The following is a 25913-nucleotide window of genomic DNA, read 5'->3' on the forward strand; positions in this document are numbered from 1 at the left end:
ATACTAGATGGGCTGAAAGGCCTGTTCCTGTGCTGTAATGAGTCTATAGAAAGATTCAGCACACTCAAGAGAATCTGGAAATACGTCTGCTATAAATTTTCCAATGTAAGATTTGAAGCACCATTATGAAAGAAAGAACAAAGTTTTAAAAAGTAACTACAAAATTTAGTTTTAAATAGGAACTACTGACACTGGACATCATTACCTCTGGGGATTCAGCATCATGGTCTGGTGAATCACCTCCATCGTCATCACTTCCCTTCCTCTTTCTCTTGTTTCGCACACTTTGTATGAAGCTTTTGTGGAAGTCACATATGTACAAATGTCGGACCTGAAATTCAAACAAAAAGAAAATACTACATTGGAATACACTAATGGCAGATCTGGAAGTTATGAGGATGCTACCTAAATGGAGTCTTGAATTACAAGGAGAGATTGGATAGGCTGAGGCCTTGGAGGTTTAGAAAATTATGAGAGCATACACAAGGTGAGTGGTCACGATCGTTCTTTCCAAGCTACCCAGGTGCTCAGCCACGCAGCAACTGAAATGCTCCCGCGCACATAGCCTTTGTTGCCGCACAGCTGGAATTTTCTTTTAAGCAATCTAATTTTGAAACTATGCTAATATAATTTTGAAGTCCATGTGAATATAATTGTGAAATGCCTTGTATTAATGTATAATTAATTACAATCATAAATGTTCAAATAATAATCCACAAATTTTCTAAATCAGCAAGTACTGCCTGAAGATTTTGACCAATCCACATATGGACCTGATGGCAGAGTGAAGATACATCTCTACTAAAGGAGGTGCAAGGCGCTACATCCCTCCGCTAGACTGCAGGTCACCCTTGGGCAAGGTGTAGCACCTCCCCTCATCCCCCCCACCGATCAGGGTGACATGAAACCATAGGAGCAGCTGGTGCACATCACAAGTCTGCTTATGCAACCACTGACACCAGGCAGACAAACTCTGAAGAATATTGATAATGGCTGGGGTCAACAGCCTTGCAAAGACACGACCCAGAAGGCAATGCCAAACTACTTCTGTAGAAACATTTGCCAAGAACAATCATGAGACCATGATTGCCACGTCAAATGACACTATACACAATGAATGAATAATACTGAGTAGCATTAACTGTCCTTAATGATGTCTTATGATCTTATCAGGTGTATGGGGTTGAGTGGGATCTGGGATCGGCCATGAAATGGCAGAGCAGACTCGACAGGACGAACAGCCTAATTCTGCTCCTGTGTCTTAAGGTCTTAGAAGGTCTGGCATCTTTCAAAAAAGTTGTTTGAATACAATTGAAGCACTGCAGTATGCAAAAGAAAACCTAACAAGTTATGGTTATAGTATCATAGTGCCACCATTGGAATAACAAAGTGGAAGATCTGCTTGTATCTGCGAATTCTGTTGTCGATACCTCGCCTGCTATTTGATTCATTCAGCATGTGTGTAATCACTTAGATAATAGATTTCCTTACGATGAGTTAAGAGAACGGCAAACTTTTGACCCTGTTTCTATTGCAAGCACAACCAATTTTGAATTTGGAAAAGAGAATGTTGTATGACTAACAAAAAACTCAGTTAGTATTACAATAAACGACAAAAGCATTGCCTCGAAAATATTGCAGCAAAACAGTGATTTCAACTTTGCCGTTTCTGAGAAAGTTAAGCCTGTTTCAATTAAGATATTCATTGATACATTGAACTAAGTGTTTAGAAAAGAAGAATCTGAAGACCTGTCAATTGCTGTTGACGTTGTTGGAACATTTCAAGCTTTAGTGCTGACCACAAAGGTGGATTCAAATTCAATCAAATGCAAGTCCAGAAACACACCAGAAGGGGAATATTTGGAGGACCTAATGCGGATGTGCATATTACAAAAAACATTTAAAGTTCTGCACATTTTACAAGCCCATGTAAAAATTTCCTGTTCAGAGGAATGGTTGGTCCACACAGCTGTAAAATAATAATAAAGAGGCAACACTGAGGGTCACAGTCTTTGATCCTGGGAAAGGCGAGTAAACTGGAGGACATAAATCAGAGGGGAAAAATTTAAGAGGCAGGGGTAATATTTTCCCCTTCGCAGGTTGTGGATACATGGATAAAGATGGTAAAGGAAGTGGGGGGGGGGCACAACTACAACATTTAAAGGGTATTTAGACAGATAGGAAAGGTGTGGAGGATAATGGGCCAAATAATAATTACGGTACTCAGATAAGCAACTTGACTAGATTATTTACAAAAGTGTGAAAGTGGAAGGCACTAAATGGATGGCCAGAAATACATTAAAAAAAACAAAAGCAAAATTGTCTTTCACTAGATTATGGTGAGAATGTCAGTGAACATGAAACATAAGGGAAATATTAGAAGGCGTTGCTGAGAATTAAGACAGGAAACATGGGAAGGATCATTTGTCAAAGAATCATAAATCTGCACAGCAGAAAAGTGGGTCCTACATCCCACATCAACTCCATATGCACATTTTGTAGGAACGCAACCCCTTATAACACATGGGTCACCTGTACTGTGTGTCAGGGAAATTAAAAATAGTGCCCAACTCGTGACTGACCAGGGAGTGCCTTGGTCACACTGAGAAAGAGATACAAGGTTGGGAAATGTATGGGGTGTTAAGATAGCAAGTCCTTTTAGAAGTGAGTGAGAATTACTTTACCTGGTAATTTACAAAGCTCTCAGCATTAAGATATCTCTGCAAAGACAGCACAGTAATGTGAATCATTAACAAAAATCAAAGGGATAGACACATCACTGGAGACGAAGAACTGCCAGTCTGCAGTAACTGTGAGGTAAAGCTATAACCAATCACTTCTACATACTCAGTAGCGACTTTATGAGGTAACTAAGTGTACTTTTGTGGTCGTCTGTTGCTGTAGTCCATCCACGTCAAGGTTTGACGTGTTGTGCGTTCACAAATGCTCTTCAGCATTACATTGTTATAATGTGTGGTCATTTGTGTTACTGGCATCTCCTTGAATCAAGTCTGGCCATTCTCCTCTGGCCTCTCATTAACAAGGTGCTGCTTTGCACACACAAATGCCACTCACTGGATGCTTTCTTGTTTTCTGAACTATTCTCTATAAACCTTAGAAACTGTTGTGTGTGAAAATTCCAGGATATCAGCAGTTTGAGATACTCAAAACACCCTGTCTGGCACCAACCATCATTTTACAGTCAAAGTCAGGTCACATTTCTTCCCGATTCTGACGTGTGGTTTGATCAACTGAACCTTGACCCTGTCAGCATGCTTTCATGCACTGAGTTGCTGCCACATGATGGGCTGATTAGATATTTGCATTAACTAGCAGGTGTACCTAACAAAGTGGCTAGAGAGCATGTTTGTGCAACTCTTGCCAAGCCATGCATGGTTTATGAAGCAATTGAGTTGTGACTACTGAGAAGTGCAACACAAGGCTTCACCAGAAAAAAGAACGACAAGACTTTCAAGCAAACTGCAAGGCTCAAGCAGCACATGATAAGCAATCTGTTACACAAGCCCACACTCTTGGGAGATTAAAAGTATCCAACATTTGGTTAAGATGTGGCATTGTTGCTTTGCAGCCTGGTATGGAAACATCAATACCCAAGAATGGAAACGACTACAGAAAGTGGCGGAGACAGCCCAGGCCTCCCCACCATTGAGCACATTTATATGGCGTGCCACCACAAGACACTTGGCATTTAAGCCATGCCCTCTTCTTGCATCAGGAAGGAGGTACATAAGCCATAGGTCCCACACTACCAGGTTCAGGAACAGTTATGACCCTACAACCAGACTCCTAAACCTGCGTGTTTAACTTCAATCACATCTACTCTATACTGATTCTGCAACCTACAGATTCACTTCAAGGACTGTTTACAATTCATGTTCTCAGTATTTTTTTTTATCTGCATAATCTGTTTTTCACACTGGTTGATTGCCAGTCTTTTCTATTATTTTGCGGGCAAGAAAATGAATCTCAAGGCAATAAATGTATTTTGATAACAAATTTTACTTCGAACTTTTATATTAAAAAAAAAAGGGAAACTTGCAAAGTTTTGGCACCATTAAGCTCTGTTGTAAGAAAGCAGCATCCACCAAGGACCCCCACCATCCAGGCCATGCTCTGTTCTCACCTCTGCCATCAAGACTCACACCACCAGTTTCAGGAACAGTTATTACGATCACCATCAGGCTCTCGGAGAGGGGATAATTTCACTCAACATCACTCATCCCAACATCGAACTGCTCTCACAACCCATGGATCCACTTCCAAGTACTCTTCACATGTTACCAATATTTATTGTTTATTTATTATTATTTTGTTTTCCTCTTTTTGCATTCGCATAGTTGGTTTTTCTTTTGCACTTTGGTTGTTTGTACATCCTGGTGTATGTGGTTTTTCAATGATTCTATTAACACTTCTTTGTGTTTACTGCAGATGAGCACAAGAAAATGAATCTCAGGGTAGCATATGTTGACACGTGTACTCTGATAATAAATTTAGTTTTAACTTTTGCATCTAGCAAAGGGTCAGGAAGAATAAACACAAGACAGTGGTGTCACTGGGCTTTGGATGAAAACACAAGTAGCAGATTTGCAAGGCCATACAGCAAGGAAATATAAAACATGCTTGATACAGAAAGCAAACAAAATGCTTCTGGTGGCAATAAAGATGTGAGAAAAATCAGGTGAAAAAAAAGAGCAACACACAAAATGCTGAAGGAAACCAACAGGACAGGCAGCATCTATGGAGGGGAATGAACAATCCACATTTCAGGCCAAGACACTTCATCAGGACAGTGAAGATTAAGTGGGAAGGAACTGGAATTTCTGGAGAATTTCTGTTTTTTACACTGCAAGTTATGGCTTTAATTATGCTATTTGAAAGGGTGTTGGAAGTGATCCAATGCTAATTTTGAAACTAAAGTTGATATCCATGCGACGCATTAAAGTTTTGAGGGAAAGGTAAGAGAATTTGGCAATTCAGTGATATCATCAGGGAGAATGCATGGTGGACCAAAAAGCACCATCTGCGGGTTTCGGTTCAAGGCCATTACTCAAGTACGTGACCAACAAAAGCATTAGAAAATAAACTGTTTCATCAATTTTTCCACTGACATAGATAGATGACAGACCTGAAGTGGAGTTTAAGGATTTGTTTTATATATCATTCAAGACTTAAAATTGCTAAACTTTGTCATAAATAAGATTTACTCATTAAAAGAGATCTAGGAAATTAGGCTTTCTTATTTAAAATAGACACTGAGTATCATGTAATTTGAAGTATACTGGGGATTCTCAAAGGTCCACCTTGGCTTGGTTACCGGCACTATCAAAATTGAATTATGGTGTTTAAAACCACCTCCAAAATCTTGCTTAAAAACTTGGCTGTTCCTCATGTACTAATACCTCCAGAATACTGCAGATATGATTTGGCCATTCTATGTTTGCACTCGTTTAGTTTTTTTTTTAAAAACCTCAGTGAGATGTCCCCAGGCTAATGCACAGAAATAAAAGTAAACTTTGAGACAAAGTCACAAAAGGGGATACCACAAGACCGTAGACACAAGACTATAAGACATAGGAGCAGGACTAACCCACTTAGCCCATTGAGTCTGCTCCACCATTCAATCACGGTAGATTAATCATCCCTCAATCCCATTCTCCTGCCTTCTCCCTACAATTTTTGACATCCTTACAAATCAAGAACTCCTTCTCCCTCCACTTTAAACATCCCAACGACTTGGCCTCCTCCACCTATGGCAATGAATTCCACAGATTACCCACCTATCCTCCTCATCTCTTTTCTATGGCTATGTCCACTAGTCCTAGTCTCACCATCATAAGAAACATCCTCTATGTCCACTCTATCTAAGCCCTTCAAGGTGCTCGGCAAAGTGAACTGTTTGTGGATTACACACTGCATTTCAGAATGTCGGGCTCAGAAAGCCGAAGTCAGTACGGTTGTGAAAGGGAGAAAAATATGGATTGGCTGTGGACCAGGACAGTATGAAGATTTGTTAAAAAAAGGAAATTAATTATAATAGAGGAAGCACAAAACTGTGCAATAAAAGGGACAACCTGCGGCCAGTCATTGCAAGCACTTTGAAAGAAGTCATGGGGTTCATTCCATCAAATTCAAAGTAAATTATCAAGTAGATTGATTTTCTTGCAGGCATATTCAATAAATCCATAATAGAATAATAACCATAATAGAATCAGTGAAAGACCTTCCCAACTTGGGCATTCAACCAGTATGCAAAAGACAACAAATTGTGCAAATACAAAAAGAAATAGTAATAAATGAATAAACAAACAATAAATAAATAAATGGAGAACACAAGGTGAAGAGCCCAGGAAAGTGAGTCCATTGGTTACGGGAACATTTCAATGATGGGACAAGAGAAGGTGAGTGATGCTATCTCCTTTTGTTCAAGAGCCTAATGGTCGAGGGGTAATAACTGTTCCTGAACCTGGTGACGTGAGTCTTGAGGCTCTTGCACCTTCTTCCTGATGCCAGCAGCAAAAAGAGAACATGCCATGGGTGATGAGAGTCCCTGCTTTCCTGTGACATTTCATGTAGATGTGCTGAACAGTGGGGAGGACTTAACCCTTGATGGACTGGGCCGTATCCACTTCTTTCTGTAGGATTTTCCATTCAAGGGCATCAGTGTTTCCATACCAGGCCGTCATGCAGCCAATTAATATACAGTACTCTCCACTAAAAGTCTGTCAAACTTAAATCACTTATCACATTTATGTGGATTATGTACACTTATGTAGATATGACAATATGTGCAAGGGGGCAATTTTCTCTTTTATACTTCACAAATCACTTCTAAAACAGTTCTTCTTTGATTGCAACTTTCTATATAATAGTGTAAAAAGGGATCTAGTCCACACTAAGCAGAAGTTCACTTCAAGTTCTCACACTGTTCAAGGAATGAAGACTGACAGCAATTAATTTTAACACAAGCAAAATGCTGGAGGAACTCAGCAGGTCAGGCAGCATCTATGGAAATGAATAAATAATTGACGTTTCAGGCCAAGATTTTTCATCAGTACTGAAAGTGGGGAGAAGACAGAACAAGGTGGTGGTGGGGGGGGGCGGGGGGGAGGGGAAGGTGAAGGTGTATGAGCGAGGAGGCAATTATTAAACACCTTCACTCATTTAGCTAGTTTACCTGAAAATAATACTGGGAAATGTGGGCACAAATTTTACATGGAAATTCCCCCAACTTTTATGTTTAGAAAGATTATAATGCCTCTGAGGGGTAGTGTGTGAGGAAGTACCAATCTCAACAAGCTGCTTTTAAATTCAATAGTTAAGCTCTGGTCAACTCTGATCACAGAATCAAAGAATTGTAATAATGCTGGAGGGAATTCAGGCATTCAGGTCTCATCCAGCAACAGTAGAGCAAAACCCTGTCAAAGGTCCTCAACCTTGCTCGTTGCTTTGTGCTCCTTCAAAAAGATCTTGGACAGCACATATCGAATTTCTTCTTGGTTTCCGCTGATGCAGGATGACCACCTTGTGCCAGCTGCTCTGCCCACTCTTGCCGTTGCCCAAGAATTGATGATTTGAAGGTTAAACTGTCACACCTTCACCTTTTAGTTTGGTTGTCCTATGCCCAACTTTGATTCCTCTGACACCCGTTTGTTGTTTCAGTTAATCATTTTAGTTCATTTAACTTATTATGTCATTGATCATTAACATCCTGCATGTTATCTCTGCTTAATCATGCATTGGGCAATATATCTATAAAGTAATCAATTTTTTTAAAATTTGAAAAGTGGCCTATTAGTGTTACTTTATCAAAATCAAAAGAAATTAAATGTTATTGAGAATTTTTTGTAAAAAGAATATTCTGAAATCTACATTTTTCTCTTTTTACTGATACAAATGCAGAAGACAAAAAATAAAACTCATTGAAAAAATCTAGGGTGTCTAAGACTTTTGCACAGTACTGTAGAACAGAATGGCATAGCACAGGAAAAGGCCTTTCAGCCCACAATGTTGTGCTGAACCAATTAAATTAGCAATCACATGGCCAACAAATGTCTTCTGCCTACACAATGTCCATATCCTTCCATTTTCCTTGTATTCATATGCCTATCCAAACAGCTCAAAATAAATAAATAAATAAATAAATAAATACTGAGAACACTAGTTGTAGAGTCTTCGAAAGTAAGTCTGTAAGTTGTAGAATCAGTTCAGAGGTGAGGTGAGTGAAGTTATCCATGATGGCTGAGGAGTAACAAGTGCTCCTGAAGCAGATGACGTGGGACCCAAGGCTCATGCGAGTATGTAGGTGTTTTGAGGTTGGACAGAGTCAGGCCACGTTACAAATGGTGGAAGTAGTGGAGGTGTGGTGTGAGTTTCACCAAGATTACATCAACAGTCACATACTGCCTGGGGTAGGTTCAGACCGCTGGCTGTCAAAGCCTAGGAAGCACAAGGTATTCTGCAGATGCTGGAAATCCAGAGCAAGACATGCCCAATGTGGGGGAGTAACTCAGGTCAGGTTGCATCTATAGAGGGGAATAAGCAGTTGACATTTCAGGCCAGGAGCCTTCATCAGGGCTGGCAAGGGACGTGGAACAAGCTGGAATGAGGTGATGGGGAGGGAAAGGTGTACAAGCAGCCATGTGATAGATGAAACTCTGAGGGGAAGTGGGATGAAGTGAGCTGAGAAATGATAGGTGGAAAGTTAAAGAGGTGACGAAGAATGAATCTGGGAGGAGAGTGGCCTGTGGGAGAAAGGGAAGGAGGAGGAGCACCAGAGGGAGGCAATAGGGCAGGTGACTAGGAAGTGGTTTTGAGATGGAGACTGAAAGCGATGGCTCTGTCTGCCCAGTGAGGAGTTGCAGGAAAATTCTGCCCATGTTCCAGAGGGTAGTAGACAAGGAATCGGATAGAGAAGTGAAAGGGGGTGAAGAATGAGGCAGTCGGTGGGTACGCAAAAACTTGTGCCGCATTTCTGAGTGACGTTTCCATGAGTCACTATGATGATGTGAAAAGCAGGGAGTCAGTGACAGATCGTTGGGAGGTGCCAGAACAAACTCTGCAAGGTCTGGAAGATAAACCACTCCGGGCAATTAAACTACAATTAGGATGGATAGAGTGAATTACAACCAGCTAAATGGGGGAAAAAAGAGGCAGAGGGAAAAGTTGGTAAAGCAAGTCTAGCAGTACAACTCAAAACCTAAAGGACATGCATTTAAGGTGAGAGCGAAAACGTTCAAGGAGATGTTTGGAACAGATTTTATTTATTTGCACCAAGTGGTAGCTGTCTGGAACAGACAACCAGGGTAGTGGTGCAAATGCACAAATGGTTCAATTTAATATCAGAGAACGTATACAGTATACAACCTGAAATTCTTACTCTTCACAGAAATTCACGAAATAAGAAACCCCCATAGAGTGAATGAAACACCAGAACCCTGAAGCTCACCACATTGCACAAGCAGCATCGACACTCTCTCTCCCCACTCCCCACCACGCAAGCAATAGCAAAAGCCCCCAAAGGGATCCTGATCAGGAGTTAATCAAAAACCAGCCATAACCCAGTACTTTGGTATCTCAGAGAGGCTCCCTCACTATCTTGTGGGGGTTTAAGTAGTTGTTGGGCAGACTCATGAATATGCCAGACTGGAGGATTATGGAACACGTACAAACAGAAGGGATTTGGGATTAATTTGACAATGACACTGTGGTAAGAAGGGCTTGCTTCCGTGTCGCACTGCTCTACAATTTAAAAGGCACCAAGGATGGCAGAGAGTTCAGGAAGGACACGGTGGAGCGGATAAGTATTGTCAGACGTGTGTTGGATGTTGAACTTGATTTTGGTAATTTAGCAGGGATGAAACCCCAATTGGAGGGAACCAGTCAAGGAGCTCTGGGGCTTTCTCAGGGTCCTGGCCAACTATCTCAAAGTTACACACAGCAAAACCACCTTCCTATGGTGAGACTTAGTTACAAATTCGCTATCGTATTTCCCAGAAATCGGTCATGAAATAAATATACAATTCAACTTCAGCGGCTGAGAAAGGAGCTACAAGAGTGTATAAACGAAATTCTCATTGTACACTGTTTTGAAATAGTCACTTTCGTTCAACATCTCCCGTGAAGCAGCATTCTACCAATTCACCACCAGCATTTATTATAAAGGCTGTCGGCTCAAGTACAACCAACAGGCAATTTTCACGCGTCCGCCTCGGTTGTATGTGTCGACAGACCATTTGACCATGAGGACACCGCGATCCAAAAATATATTCTCGCTCGATGCTCATACAAAGAAATAGAGAGAGTCACTGCGTAGCTATCAATAATCAGCCCTAGCGTTAACTGTGCAGTCTGTACACAGCCTCTTTGCTGAATGAACTAAAGTCAAGAATGGAAGCTTTTCTGGTCTGAACAGCAAATAGGACTTCGTAGTAACCAACTCTACAGTACAATGTGTACCATCTTAGCCGGGAGGCGATTTCACTCGCCAAGTCTTTTACCACCGGCTCACCAATGTTAAACTGTAGGTCATACGCGATATACAGTTTACGTGAGTTTTTAACCATCGCGCCAAGCTTGTGGAGATGTTGGTCGTTCTCCAGTTTAAAAAAAATACAACGTGGAATAATCGAAACGAAAAATCCGAACGGATTTTAAATTTTTTTTTAAAGGCGACACCGTTGGCAGGTTAAGTGTTGAAATGCACATTTCAGGCCTCATGACAGCCCGTTTCACATTTGCTTATGTCCAGTCTAACTGCTGAGTTGCAGTTACTGAAAATAGTTTATTCCCGCCCCCTCCTCTTTACTTACAAGATAACTTGGGTTACTTTTGGAGAAATAGGACCGAATTTGGAAAATTAAGGGGATTTAAAAAAAAGATCAGACTCACGTTCTTGTCGGTTTCCAGTTTGAGTTTCTTCTGCGAAATACTTTTCTGAATCCTTTTGCTGAAGCTGGCGTTGCCGGCAGGGCGGTTACACCTCTCTCCATCGTCAACCAGACAGCAAATGTGGCCAAAGCCCGGAGCCCCGGCGCCGCCATCCCGGCTGTCTTCTTCGGTACTAAAACCGTTCATTCTTTTTGTTACCTCTTTTCCTCGCTTTCTTCAGATCCCCTCCCCCTTCAGAGAACGGATCTATCAACACTGTGTCGGCTCGAGACCAGCGGTTGTACTCCCCACTTCCACAGCAACAACAAAAAACTCTTTCTTTTAAAAGATATATGTATTTTAAAAGAGAATTCAATATGGCAGAACGTGTTCCTTTAGCGGCGGGTTAAAGAACTCATGCTGTAACTTTGGCAGCGGGTTTAATTCCTGCAATTCGAACAAAAAATTGAATTCTCTTTCCCCAAACCACCTCACAATGGCCGTGCAAACCTCTCTAACAATCTTGCGGCGTTAATGCGCGTCTTTGAAGAAAAATACAGGGGGCGGGGACGAAAAAAAAATACATACACTGCTACCGGGATTGAAGTATGGTGTTTTCATTCAGCCTTAGACGCACGTACAGTACAAACCTCGAGCTCATGAATAGTATTGCACGCGTTCTTTCTCTCAAGCATAAGAAGAGTTGGGGGGGGTTGGGGAGGTAAAGAGAAACAAAAAAAAACAACAAAACAAAAATTATAAATTACTCTGCGTCTGCCCGCAGAGGCTGGCTGCAGTACATAAGTCCAGCCCAACAGCTGTTGCCATGTACAACCCTTCCAAAAGGAATCAGGAAATAATGCCCCTGCACTGATACATTGCCAGCGTTCCAAACGAACGCTGCTCCAGGCGCTGATTGGTGGCGACTTAAAGCGACTGCCACAGCCCCATGCACGCCGGGAAACTGAGTCCTTGTTCCCGCACGCCACCGCGCTCATCATTCCGACCGCGAACTACATTTCCCAGGATGCCGGCGAGAACGGGCACGCACGCGCGCGTGGGCAGGCTAGATGCGGAAGGAGTGTGGAGACAATAGACGCGGGGGGGGGGGGCGCGATTTTGCTCAGCGTTTGACGCCTCGCTTTCAGTGCCTGGAACAAATGTACAACATGCCAAAAAAAAATGACACGCGGTTTAAAAGCAAAGTGATCTGGGCTCTGCCAGCAGAGCTTTAATACAGCGCAAATGCAAATAAGAGTATATGTTTCTCAAAAATAAATATCTTTGTTTTGTTGTGAGACTTGGCTGTTTTGTTCCGACAATGTCGGGTGAGTTTATTTTTCCCTACGCTACTGGTGGAGTTTAAAGTGCTCCTGAATTATGAGTTGTGCAATGCATTTTTTCAAGTGCACGGCGTTAACGTTCTTGTTGTAGCTGCAATTACTCCACATGATCGCTTCCTGCTCACTGTGCTTAGCACTAGACACAATTTTAAACCCGGAAGTCTGAAATTTTAACAGGTAATATGTTTCAAAAGTTTGTGAAATTATCTGAATATTGTGTCAAATCTACATGTTTGAGAACCATAAAGTATTAAACTGCGCAAGCCGGCTGGAAGAATGTTGTTGGGCCACTATTTTAAAAAGTTAAAACCCACAAACGCAGTATTTTATGATTGTTTTAAAACACTACACAAAAACTACATAGCAGCAAAAGGCAGCACAGCCGACTAATGGCAGAGTAATGTGATATAGCAAGCGGACTGGGCCTAAACATTCCAATACTAAATTTCAGTCTCCGGTACGATGTGAACAGGAAGCGTTGAGTCCTGGAGAGCAAAAGAAAGATATTTCAGCAATTGTGAGGCAGCCGGCTGATCTTTAGCTTTTTTTTAATACTGGAGGGATTGAAGGTAAAACAGAGGAGGCATAAATTAAACAGTAATTGTAAAAGGAGCACGTGTGTAATGACGTTCGTGCCTTGTTTTGTGGTAGGACAAAGATATACTGGAACCATAGCAACAAAATGAGAGAATCGGACAAAGTAATAACTAGCTAAGATTCCTTTCTAAAGCTGCGACCTTCAGATACGTCGAAGGACAAGGGCTCTCCTGGATCCATCGCTCCTTCACTATACTCTGACTGCAAAAGTATCTTTGCAACGACTTGCGGCAAGAGTGCTAGTATTGTGCAAGATATTTACATCTACAGAATACATATTTTTAAGACTAGCAGATTAAGATATTGAAAAGATGTATTACGTGGATGGTCACGTCATTGCAAACATTTCACACAATCTCTTGTGTTTTAAACATTTCACATGCAGGGTGCCGTGGAGGTAAAAGACCACTTATTGTTTAACTAGAGGTTAAATATTTTGCTTTCTGGGACCTACATTTCTATAGTTTGTAGATTAATTCCTGTTGTTTACTATTTTAGCAATGTTGGTTTGCTCGGTCGGTTTTCTCGTTTCCTTCCCCTTATTCCAACAAATCAAATACCAAAAGAATTAACGTCAGTATTAAATCATTCGAAGCAATAATTTGTTTTATTATCGGCTCTGGACGTTCCGGACTTTCGAGTTCGATTCCAGCGCTATCTGTAAGAAGTCTGTACTGTACGTCCTTCTCGTGGAATACGTGGGTTTCCTTGGGTGCTGCCACGGTCCAAGGACGTACCCGGTAGGTTATTTGGTCATTGAAAATCGTCCCGTGATTAGGCTGATGTTAATCGGATTTGTCGGGGGGTTACTGGGGTGGTGCGACTCGAAGGGCCGGAATGGCGTCCTCCACGCTATATCGCTAACTTAATTAATTAACTTACCATTCCAACTACTAATTAAATCTATTTTTTTAAGTTTAGAACATTCTTCATTAATTTTATAAATACAATAACAACACGAGATTAAAATTTAATTAGCGCATAACTGGACATTTAATATATTTTATATAGAAATTAGAGAATTAGAAATCTGATTCTGAATTCTGAACAGCACAGAAACGGGGCCTTCCGGCCAATACAACTGTGCCAACTATTCTACCTGTCCATACACATCACATTGACCTAAATTAGGTCCATAGCGTTCAGTGTCTTGGTAATTCAAGGTCTTGTGTAGCTGTTTCTTAAATATTGTGAGGCTAGCTGCCTCCAATAACACTTCAGGCAGTGCATTACAGATTCCTGCAGGCAGTGTGAATAGAACTCCCCAAAGATCCTATCTAAACTTCCTTTTCCCACCCGAAAACCCATGCCCTCTTGTCGGACGCCTTATTTAGATTTTTAGGTTTTGCATGTAACTTTATTGTTACTTGGGTTTTCGTGAAAATTTGAAATGAGAGTTACTTAGGCAATCAAAAAGTAAGAAATTTATGTCGAGGAGAAAATAGATGGATACCATCCTGAATTGAAATTGGCGATTGGAGAAGATGAATTTCAGGTTGTATATGGATACATGCTTTGATAATTAATGTAGCTTTGGAATTGGTTTGATAATAGAATTAGAATAATTTCACAAATCTCACTTGTGTGTGCTGATGGAGGCCATAAAGTTGAAAGAGTTTAAAAAACTAGAACTATGTTAAATCTGTTTCCAATGTTCTTACAAGGGTCCCTAAATTAACAAATGGCACTCAACCCACTAAAACAAGCTCATCATTACATGTCCTGACGAAGGGTTCCGTTCCAAAATGTCGACTGTACCTCTTCCTATAGATGCTGCCTGGCCTGCCGCATTCACCAGTATTTTTTGTGTGTCATTATTACATGTATGGTGTTTAACGTTTGCCGGCAATAATAGACTACTAAATAAATTTGACTGCAGGGTCCTATAAAGGATTGTGAGGAGGTCTCTCTTTCACCCACCCGAGATACTTATCAGGAGTGCTATGTACACAGGGTTCTTAGCATAAACAATGATCCCTCCCATCCATCCAACAGTCTCTTTGAGCCCCTACCATTAGGCAGGAGGAACCGTAGCGTTAGGACAAGGACTGTTAGGACAGGAAACAGCCATGACACTGCCACCATGCAAGCCTCATCACATCACCAGTCACAATGTGCTGTTTACTTTTTTTTTAACTTGTATCACAAATGCACCTTATTATTTGTTAATTTATTTGTGGTAATGTTACTTTATGTGTTGTGTATGAGTTATATGTACTGTATTGTGCATCTTGGTCCAGAAGAACATTGTTTTGTTTGGCAGTTGACATGCTTATGTTTGAATAAAAATAAACATGAATTGAAATTACTGGATTATTGATGAGCTGCCAGAGCAAGTGGTGCACCCGAGCCTGATTTCAACATTTAAGAGAAGTTTGGATAAATACATGGCTGGTAGGGTTATGGAGGGCTCTGGTACTGGTGCTGGTCGGGGGGAGTAGGCAGATTAAATAGTTCAGCATGAACTAAATGGGTCAAAGGTCCTGTTTCTTCACTGTACTTTTCTGACTCTAGTAATCAGTAGTCTAAAATAAAGACCCAAAGATTTGAACTCAAATTCCACCACAACAGATGGTAATTTAAATCAGGATTTTTTTAAAAACTCTTGAGAAGCTGGGAAAAGATGAGGGGCTGAAGAAGAAAGAATCTTATAGGAGAGGAGAGTGGACTATGGGAGAAGGAAAGGAGGAGGGGCACCAGAGAAGGGGTAAGAGGGGAGCCAGAATGGGGAATGGAAAACGAGAGAAGAGGAAGGGATGAAGTAATTACTGGAAGTTAGAGAAATCAGTGTTCATGCCTTCAGGTTAGAGGCTACCCAGACGGAAAATGAGGTGTTGCTCCTCCAACCTGTGAGTGGCCTCATCATGGCAGTAGAGGAAACTATGCACCTACGTATTGGAATGGCCCTTATAATGTATTCACTCTCACATACGCTCATTGATTCCTCTCCTCTTCCGCTCCCCCCTACACCCATCATTCTTTCTGTGATTAGCTCAATAGGTAACCTGCCACATGCCTCTTGAAATTGGGAGGGAACCAGAGTACCTGAAAGAATCTCTTGGGATGATGAAGAGAAAATGCAAACTCTACATTGTGTCCAATGGCAATAATGAAACTTGGATTGCTTGAAAATATTCTTTTTTGTCTGGAAATCATTCATCTTTAGCCAGTCTGGCCTTTATGTGAGATGATTAAGTCTTAATTACCTTCCAAAATGGCCTATCAAACTACTCAGTTGCACAGAAATAGCAAAATAATAAACAGTGACAGATTCACTCAGCATTGGTGTAAGCTTTGAATTCAGTCATGACACATGCTCTCTGGCCTGTAAAACATCCAAGGAATTCTTCACAGGCATTTGTAATGTTTCTGAATTGGGAAAAATTATTCCACAATCCAGTCAGACAATTAGAAAATTGTACGTGGCACGGTTTTGATCCCGTTATTAAAGATATACTACGTCTGTAGTACTGAAAATGGTCCAAAACAGATTCACTGTGCTAACTTCTGAAATGAGGGTTTTCCCTATAATGAGCACCAAAGAATATATTCTTTGGAATTTATAAGAATGACTGGTGATTTTGTATAGGTCTGAGGGTAGGTCGGGCAGTACTGGGGAGATATAAAGATGTTTCCATTACTGGTAGAATCTTTAAAGAGGGAACATAGTTCAAGATTAGCAGGCAGATTGTTAACCTGTGATGTGTAGCAACTTCTTTTCACTTAGGATTCTGTATCGCTGCAATTCTCAGACAGGTATAGAGGCTAAATCTTTGCGGCTATTTAAAGGGGAAGTATATACATTTTTGAAAGATTGAGGAATTGAGGTCTATGGAGATAAGGCCTGAGGGAGATCCACCGTGATCTTGTAGAGTGGCAGGGCTGGCATGAAGGGCCAAGTGGCCTAGTCCAGCTCCACTATTTTAATGTCATTATGAATAAAGTTTATTGCACAGGAGGCTGTTTAGACCTCTAGCACTGTGCCAGATAAGAAAGAGTCTTAAAATCATAGAACCATAATGCATGAAAACGGGCCATTTTTGCTGACCAGTGGGCAATCTTCCAAATTAATCCCATCTCCTGGTACTTAGCCCATGCCCTCTGTGTCCAAGCAATTCCAGTGCTCAAATTCAAGTTTATTGTCATTCAGCCATGTACAGTTCACTCGTTTCTACGCTGAACTGAAGCTGTGGTCTGCAACTAATGGGATCCTGCATCAGCCGCAGTGATAACTGGCTTCGTGGCTGTAGACTCACCTCCATGAATTTCAGTTCTGAATATGATTTGCTTTTATTGTTTACACAATTTGTTTTTTTTTCCCTGTCATTGGGTGTTTGACAGCCTTTTTTTAATGCGTTCATTTGGGTTTCTTTGTTTTGTGGCTGCCTGTAAGGAAACAAATCTCAAGGTTGTATATAGTATACATTCTATGATAATAAATGTACTTTGAATTTTACATGTATACCGCCAAACAAAACATTTTAAACTGTTGTCTACAACCGAGCATCAGCCGCTCTCTTAGGTTGTGGATTACAGGTACTTACCACTCTCTGGGTGAAGAAGGTCCTCGTTATATTTGCTCTGAATCACTTCTCCCTTACCCTACATCAATGACACTCAGCGATTCAGGATCAGCTTCTTTCCCTCTGCCAAACGATTCCTAAATGGACGTTGAACCCTTGGACACTACCTTGCTTTTTAAAAAATATATAGTATTTCTGTTTACTGCACGATTTTTAATGTATTTAATATATGTATACTGTATAAAGTATACTGAATAAGATTTACTTATTTATTATTTTCTTTTCTTCTATATTATGTATTGCATTAAACTGTTGCTGCTAAGTTAACAAATTTCACATCACATACTGGTGATAATAAACCTGATTCTGATTCTGACCTGTAGTTTTATTTCTGATATGGGGGAAAAGATATAATATGGAAAAAAATATTCACTCCAGCAAACTGAAAGACTGTAACACATAGAACAAGTTGCTAAAATGGTTTATTATTTTCACATATACCCAGGTACAGTGAAAGTCTTGTCTTGTAAATGATCCATACAGATCAAATCATTACATGGTGCATTGAGGTAGTACCAGGTAAACAATGACAGAATGCAGATTAATGTGTTACGGTACAGAGAAAGTGCAGTGCAGGTCGACAGTAAAATGCAAGACCTTAATAAGGTAGACTTTGAGGTCCAGAACAAACAAGAGAAAATCTGCAGATGCTGGAAATCCAAGCAGCAAACACAAAATGCTAGAGTAACTCAGCAGGCCAGGCAGCATCTATGGAAAAAAGTGTAGTCGACATTTCGGGCCGAGACCTTTCGGCAGGACATTGTACTAGGGTACCATTTAGTAGTTTTCTGAAAGCAGAATAAAAGCTGTCCTTGAGCCAGCTGATACTGCACATTCCTTCAAGCTTTTGTATTTTCTGCCCGACGGGAGGGGGGACATAGAGAATATCAGGTCAGGCAGCATCAATGGAGAAGAATAAACAGTCGACATCCTGATGAAGGATCTCGGCCCGAAACACCAAGTGTTTATTCCTCTCTATAGGGACTGCCCGACCTGATGAATTCCTCCAGATTATTGTGTGTGTGATGTTCTTTGATTCTGCTACCTACTTTACTGAGGCAGCAAGAAGTATAGACAGAGTCTATAGAGGGGAGGATGGTTTCTGTAATGTGCTGAAATGTGGTTACAGGTAGAGGAGCTGTCATTCCAAGCTGTGATGCATCTCGATAGGATGCTTTCTGTGATGCAGCAATAAAAATTGGGGAGGGTCACGGGGCCGTGCCACATTTCATTAGCCTCTGAGGAAGCTGAGGTACGGTACTGTTAAAAGTTCGAAGTAAATTTATATTAAAGTATACATATGTCACCATATATTTCTTGCAGGCATTTACAATAAAATAAACAAATACAATACAACCAAAGAAAAACTACACACAAACAAGTACTGCCGAACATGTCCTTACCTGAGAAATTACCCACAGTTACCCATAGCCCTCTATTTTTTTGAGCTTCATGTACCTGTCCAGGAGTCTCTTAAAAGACCCTATTGTATCCGCCTCCACCACAATCGCTGGCAGCCCATTCCACGCACTCACCACTCTGCGTAAAAAACACTTACCCGTGACATCTCCTCTGTACCTACTTCCAAGCACCTTAAAACTGTTTCCTCTTGTGCTAGCCATTTCGGCCCTGGGAAAAAGTCTCTGACTATCCACACGAGTTGGTGGAATTTCTTGGTTGTGGCAACATGGACCCGATAGGCTTTTGATGATGTTCACTCTAAGGAATGTGAAACTCTCAACCATTGAGCACCATTGATGTAAACAGGAACATATGAAGGACTTTGGGAGAGCTCTTCAGACCAGTAGCATCTACTCTGCCTCCAAACTGAAAGACAAAGTACTTTTTACAATGCGGACAGATTGGGAACTGTTGATGACCAAATGGATATATGTGTACGAACTTTTAATTTTCAGACTTACTCACAGTGTACAATACAGAAAGGGTAGGGCTTATCAGGGAGCAAGTAGCATAAGCATACATCAGGATCAGCGGATGGCTTTGTGGCCAATTTTGCGGAAGATACAAAGATAGGTGGAAGGGCAGGTAGTGCTGAGGAAGCAGGAAGTCTGCAGAAGGACTTAGATTAGAAGAATGGGCAAAGAAGTGGAAAATGGAATACGGTGTCAGTAAGTTTATGATCATACACATTGGTGGAAGGAATAAAGACGTAGACTATTGTCTACGTAGGGAAAATATTCAAAAATCAGAAATGCAGTGGGACTTGGTAGTCCTTATGCAGGATTCCGGAAAGGTTAACTTGCAGGTTGTATTAATGGTGAGAAAGGCAAATACGATGTTAGCATTCATTTCATGAAGACTAGAGTATAAAGCAGGGATGTAAATGCTGAGGCTTTATAAATTATTGGTCAGACTGCACTTGTAGAATATTGTGAACGGTTTTGGAAAACGTGCTGGCATTAGAGAGGGTTCACGAGAATTAATCTGGCAATGAAAGGGTTACCGTATGAGGAACATTGATGACTCTGGGCCTATACTTGTTGGAGTTTCGAAGAATTAGGAGGGATCTCATTGAAACCTATTGAATATTGAAAGACCTCAATACAGTGGATGTGGAGAGGATGTTTCCTATCGTGGGAGAGTCTAGGACCAGAGGGATCAGCCTCAGTACAGAGGGACATCCATTCAGAAGAGATGAGAAAGAATTTCTTTAACGAGTGGATGGTGAATAAGTGGAATTTATTGCCACAGACAGTTGTGGAGGCCAGGTCATTGGTTATATTTAAAGCGGAGTTTGGTAGGTTCTTCATTTGTGTTGGTGTCAAAGGTTATGGAGAAAAGGAGGTTGGGGTTGAGAGGGATATTAAATCAGCATGATGGAATGACAGAACAGACTCAATGGGCTGAATGGCCTAATTCTACTCCTTTGTCTTATGGTGTTTTAGGATGTGGGTTAAGTATTTATAACATAAAGAAGGGGAATGTTGCCAAAATTGTTGACAAGAATGGAGAGTATGAAGAATGGGATAACTGTTGTAAATAGCAATGTGAAAACATTGCCAGCCAGGATGAACTACATCCCTTGCTTTTAAATTCAGGGATGCATGTGGAATTTGGAAAGCAATAAAAAAAATGCAAGGGAATGTTCAATAAGCAAAAAGATACTAGTATGGAGATGAAGAGGGATGTTGGAGTGTACATCCTGAAATACTGAAATTGTGTCTTTCCGGTCTTCTTCAAATCTCAGAATCAGAATCAGGTTTATTATCACCGGCATGTGATGTGAAATTTGTTAACTTAGCAGCAGCAGTTCAATGCAATACATAGTCTAGCAGAGAGAAATAAATAAAATTTAAAAAATAATAATAAATAAGTAAATCAATTACAGTATATGTATATTGAATAGATTTTAAAAATGTGCAGAAACAGAAATACTGTATATTTAAACAAAAGTGAGGTAGTGTCCAAAGATTCAATGTCTATTTAGGAATTGGATGGCAGAGGGGAAGAAGCTGTTCTGAATTGCTGAGTGTGTGCCTTCAGGCTTCTGTATCTCCTACCTGATGGTAACAGTGAGAAAAGGGCATGCCCTGGGTGCTAGAGGTCCTTAATAATGGACGCTGCCTTTCTGAGACACCGCTCCCTGAAGATGACCTGGGTACTTTGCTGATTAGATTTACAACCTTCAGCAGCTTCTTTGGGTCCTGTGCAGTAGCCCCTCCATACCAGACAGTGATGCAGCCTGTCAGAATGCTCTCCACGGTATAACTATAGAAGTTTTTGAGTGCCAGGTTGTTACTGCAGCACCATTCCACTAGTTGGCATATCTCACTCCTGTACGCCCTCTCGTCACCAGCTGAGTTTCTACCAATAATGGTTGTATCATCAACAAATTTATAGACAGTATTTGATCTATGCCTAGCCACACAATCATGTGTATAGAGAGAGTAGAGCAGTGGGCAAAGCACACACCCCTGAAGTGCGCCAGTGTTGATCATCAGCGAGGAGGATATGTTATCACCAATCTGCACAGATTGTGGTCTTCCAGTTAGGGAGTCGAGGATCCAATTGCAGAGGGAAGTACAGAGGCCCAGGTTCTGGAACTTCTCAATCTGGATTGTGGGAATGATGGTGTTAAATGCTGAGCTATAGTCGATGAACAGCATCCTGACATAAGTGTTTGTGTTGTCCATGTGGAGGGCCATTGAGATTGCGTCTGCCGTTGACCTATTGTGGTGATAGGCAAATTGCTATGGGTCCAGGTCCTTGCTGAGGCAGGAGTTCAGTCTAGTCATGACTAACCTCTCAAAGCATTTCATCACTGTAGATGTGAGTGCTACCGGGCGATAGTCATCAAAGCAGCTCACATTATTCTTCTTAAGGCACTGGTATAATTTTTGCCTTTTTGAAGCGAGTAGGAATTTCTGCTCGTAGTAGTGAGAGGTTGAAAATGTCCTTGAGTACTCCTGCTGGTTGGTTGGCATAGGTTTTCAGAGCCTTACTTCATCAGGACCTTCCGCCTTTGTGAGGGTTCACTCTCTTTAAAGACAGCCTAACATTGGCCTCTGAGACGGAGATCACAGGGTTATCAGGTGCAGCAGGGATCTTCACAGCTGTAGTTGTGTTCTCCCTTTCAAAGCGTGCAAAGAAGGCATTGACTTCATTTGGTCTATACTTTAGCAGCTCCTCAGCATTGACAGCAACTTGCTTCCACTCCAATTTTGTATGTTCTGCGATGGCTATTGTGGTCATTGTAGGAAATGCAGAATTCTCCGCAAAGGACACAAGGGGTGATTGATTTGTAGTCAAGTAGTATGTGTCGCTACAAGAAATTGGATCTCACGGTTGTATATGGTGACATATATGTACTTTAATAATAAAATATACTTTGAACTTTGGTATGCTCCTTCTGCTGCTTACACTGGCTTCCCTATGCTTGCATTGAAGAGACCTAAAATTCCCGATACCATTCAAATGCTGCTTGTCTGCTCCAAATGGCCATGGGCCTGGCGTCCCCAGAAGTCAGTGGGCATATTGTACTTCTTCAGTGAAGCTTTGAATAGAGTCTAAAACTTCCCTTTTTGCCCAGTAATCTTCCACAGAAGTGCTCAGAATAAAGTATCTGTAACAGGTATGAGAATGATGTGGGCTCCCTCATGACGCTGATTAAGAATATCTAGGCCTCAATGATGAGGGTGTTGACTGAAAGATTACCCTCAAGTCTGTTCTCTTGTCCTTCTACTGAATTTGGAGCATTATAGGAAATATTGCTGATGATATTTTTCCAGTGCCTTTAGATGATTTTGATTCTAGTGCAGAGTCACCATTCAAGACAAGAACACAAGAAAATAGGAGCAGGAGTAGGCCACTAGGCCCCTTAAGCCTGTCCTGCCATTCAATATATTCACAGCTGATCTATGCTAGCATAAATTCCTCTTTTGTGCCAGTTTACTATAACACTCAATTCCTTGATCTTTCAAACATTATCTATCTCCACCTTAAATATACATGAAAATCTGGCTTCCACCAGCTCGGGCAGAGAATACCGAATACCAGAGAGTACCGGAGGATCGGAGGGAGGCGAATGTTGTCCCCTTGTTCAAAAAAGGTAGTAGGAATAGTCCGGGTAATTATAGACCAGTGAGCCTTATGTCTATGGTGGGAAAGGTGTTGGAAAAGATTCTTAGAGATAGGATCTATGGGCATTTAGAGAATCAAGGTCTGATCAGGGACAGTCAGCGTAGCTTTGTAAAGGGCAGATCGTGTCCAACAAGCCTGATAGAGTTCTTTGAGGAGGTGACCAGGCATATAGATGAGGGTAGTGTAGTGGATGTGATCTACATAGATTCTAGTAAAGCATTTGACAAGGTTCCACACGGTAGGCTTATTCAGAAAGTCAGAAGGCATGGGATCCAGGGAAGTTTGGCCAGGTGGATTCAGAATTGACTTGCCTGCAGAAGGCAGAGGGTTGGGGTGGAGGGAGTACGTTCAGATTGGAGGATTGTGACTAGTGGTGTCCCACAAGGATCTGTTCTGGGACCTCTACTTTTAGAGATTTTTATTAACGACCTGGATGTGCGGGTAGAAGGGTGGGTTGGCAAGTTTGCAGACAACACAAAGGTTCATGGTGTTGTAGATAGTACAGAGGATTGTCGAAGATTGCAGAGAGACATTGATAGGATGCAGAAGTGGGCTGAGAAGTGGCAGATGGAGTTCAACCCGGAGAAGTGTGAGGTGGTACACTTTGGAAGGACAAACTCCAAGGCAGAGTACAAAGTAAATGGCAGGATACTTGGAAGTGTGGAGGAGCAGAGGGATCTGGGGGTACATGTCCACAGATCCCTGAAAGTTGCCTCACAGGTAGATAGGGTAGTTCAGAAAGCATATGGGGTGTTAGCTTTCATAAGTCGAGGGACAGAGTTTAAGAGTCGCCAGGTAATGATGCAGCTCTATAAAAATCTGGTTAGGCCACACCTGGAGTACCATGTCCAGTTCTGGTCACCTCACAATAGGAAGGATGTGGAAGCATTGGAAAGGGTACAGAGGAGATTTACCAGGATGCTGCCTGGTTTAGAGAATATGGATTATGATCAGAGATTAAGGGAGCTAGGGCTTTACTCTTTGGAGAGAAGGAGTATGAGAGGAGACATGATAGAAGTATACAAGATATTAAGAGGAATAGATAGAGCGGATAGCCAGCGCCTCTTCCCCAGGGCACCACTGCTCAATACAAAAGGACATGGCTTTAATGTAAGGGGTGGGAAGTTCAAGGGAGGTATTAGAGGAAGGTTTTTTACTCGGAGAGTGGTTGGTGCATGGAATGCACTTCCTGAGTCAGTGGTGGAGGCAGATACACTAGTGAAGTTTAAGAGACTACTAGACAGGTATATGGAGGAATTTAAGGTGGACGGTTATATGGGAGGCAGGGTTTGAGGGTTGGCACAACATTGTGGGCCAAAGGGCCTGTAATGTGCTGTACTATTCTATGTTCTATACCAGAGATTCACTACCCTCTGAGAGAAAAAAGTTCTACACGCCTCAATTTGATATGATTGCCACACTTATTTTGTAGCTGTTCCCCTATTTGTGACTCTCCCACCAGTGAAGACATTCCAAAATCTACTATGTCAAGCCCCCTTAGTATCATATGTTTGAATACATCAGAATGCTGTTTCTGGACTACAGCACCCGGCCTTGTGTAGCTTGATCATAGACTTCCTATCGGATCGCTGACACCTCTGCCTCTCTGACCCTCAACACAGGTGCCCCAGGGTTGTGTTCTGAGTCCACTCCTCTACACCCTTTACACCCACGACTGTGCTTCCACACAAAGCTCCAATCTGCTGATCAAATTCGCGCATGACATGACATTGATCGGCTTATTTTCTAGCAGTGATGAGACAGCCCTCAGAGGAGAGGTTGACACCCTGACACAATGATGCCAGGATAACAACCTCGCCCTCAATGCCTAAAAATCAAAAGAGCTGATTGTGGATTACAGGAGGAGGGGAGGCAGGCTTGCCCTGATCAACATCAATCGGTGTGCAGTTGAGAGGGTGAGTAGTTTCAAGTTCCTCAGTATACATATCACCGAAGATTTCACCTAGACTGTACACACTGGCAAAAAAACACAACAGCGTCTCTTCCACCTCAGGCAACTGAAGAAGTTTGGCACAAGCCCCCAAACCCTCAGGACCTTCTACAGAGGCACCACTGAGAGCATCCTGACTGGCTGTATCACCACTGGTACGGGAACTGCACCAACCTTGATCGCTGGGCACCTCAGAGAGTGGTATGGACAGCCCAGCGTATCTGTGGATGTGAACTTCTCTCCATGGAGGACATTTATAGCAGCAGGTGCAGAAAGAAGGCCTGGAAAACCATCGGGGACTCCAGTCACCCCAACCATAAACTGTTTCAGCTGGTTCTGTCTGGCAAATGGTATTGTAGCAATAAAGCAGGACCCACAGGCTACGGGACGGCTTCTTTCTACAAGCCGTTAGACATTTAAATTCACGTGTCTGTGCATTGCGATGGAGTCATAACGCAAAGATTTTTACTCCCTCATGTTGTGGGATGGGTGTAAGATTTAAACGAATTCTAAACTCTAAATAAGGTCACTCCGCATAATCAAGGAATACTGTTCCAAACCATCTAGCCACTTTTGACAGGACAATATTGTCGTCCCTTAAATTAACCTGGTAAATCTCTGCCACCAGTGCTATGCTTATTTAGTTAAGGGGACCAAGAGGACCTTGCTTTGTGGATCCAGAACTGGCTTGCCCACAGAAGGCAAAGAGTGGTTGGAGATGGGTCATATTCTGCATGGAGGTCAGTGACCAGTGGTGTGCCTCAGGGATCTGTTCTGGGACCTCTTGTCTTCATGGTTTTTATAAATGACCTGGATGAGGAAGTGGAGGGATAGGTTAGTAAATTTTCTGATGACACCCAGGTTAGGGGTGTTGTGGATAGGTTGGAAGAGCTGTCAGAGGTTACAGCGGGACATCGATAGGATGCAAAACTGGGCTGAGAAGTGGCAGAT

General features: G+C 41.8%; 2 protein-coding genes across 2 annotated transcripts in view; one reads left to right on the top strand and one right to left on the bottom strand.

Moving 5' to 3' along the window:
- sap30l (sap30-like) overlaps positions 1–11774 on the bottom strand; it is a 45280-nt gene extending 33506 nt beyond the window's left edge. The window contains exons 1-2 of the mRNA XM_063049481.1: positions 10909–11774; positions 206–331 (exon numbers count right to left, since the gene is read on the bottom strand). Of these exons, the coding sequence (XP_062905551.1) occupies positions 206–331; positions 10909–11094 (312 nt within the window). The 5' untranslated portion in view covers positions 11095–11774. The remainder of the gene's footprint in view (positions 1–205; positions 332–10908) is intronic.
- A 610-nt stretch (positions 11775–12384) lies between these two features.
- hmgb2a (high mobility group box 2a) overlaps positions 12385–25913 on the top strand; it is a 35958-nt gene continuing 22429 nt past the window's right edge. The window contains exon 1 of the mRNA XM_063049483.1: positions 12385–12407. The gene's annotated coding sequence lies outside the window, so the exon portion shown is untranslated. The remainder of the gene's footprint in view (positions 12408–25913) is intronic.

Source organism: Mobula hypostoma, chromosome 5, assembly GCF_963921235.1.
Source record: "Mobula hypostoma chromosome 5, sMobHyp1.1, whole genome shotgun sequence".
Lineage (NCBI taxonomy): Eukaryota > Metazoa > Chordata > Chondrichthyes > Myliobatiformes > Myliobatidae > Mobula > Mobula hypostoma.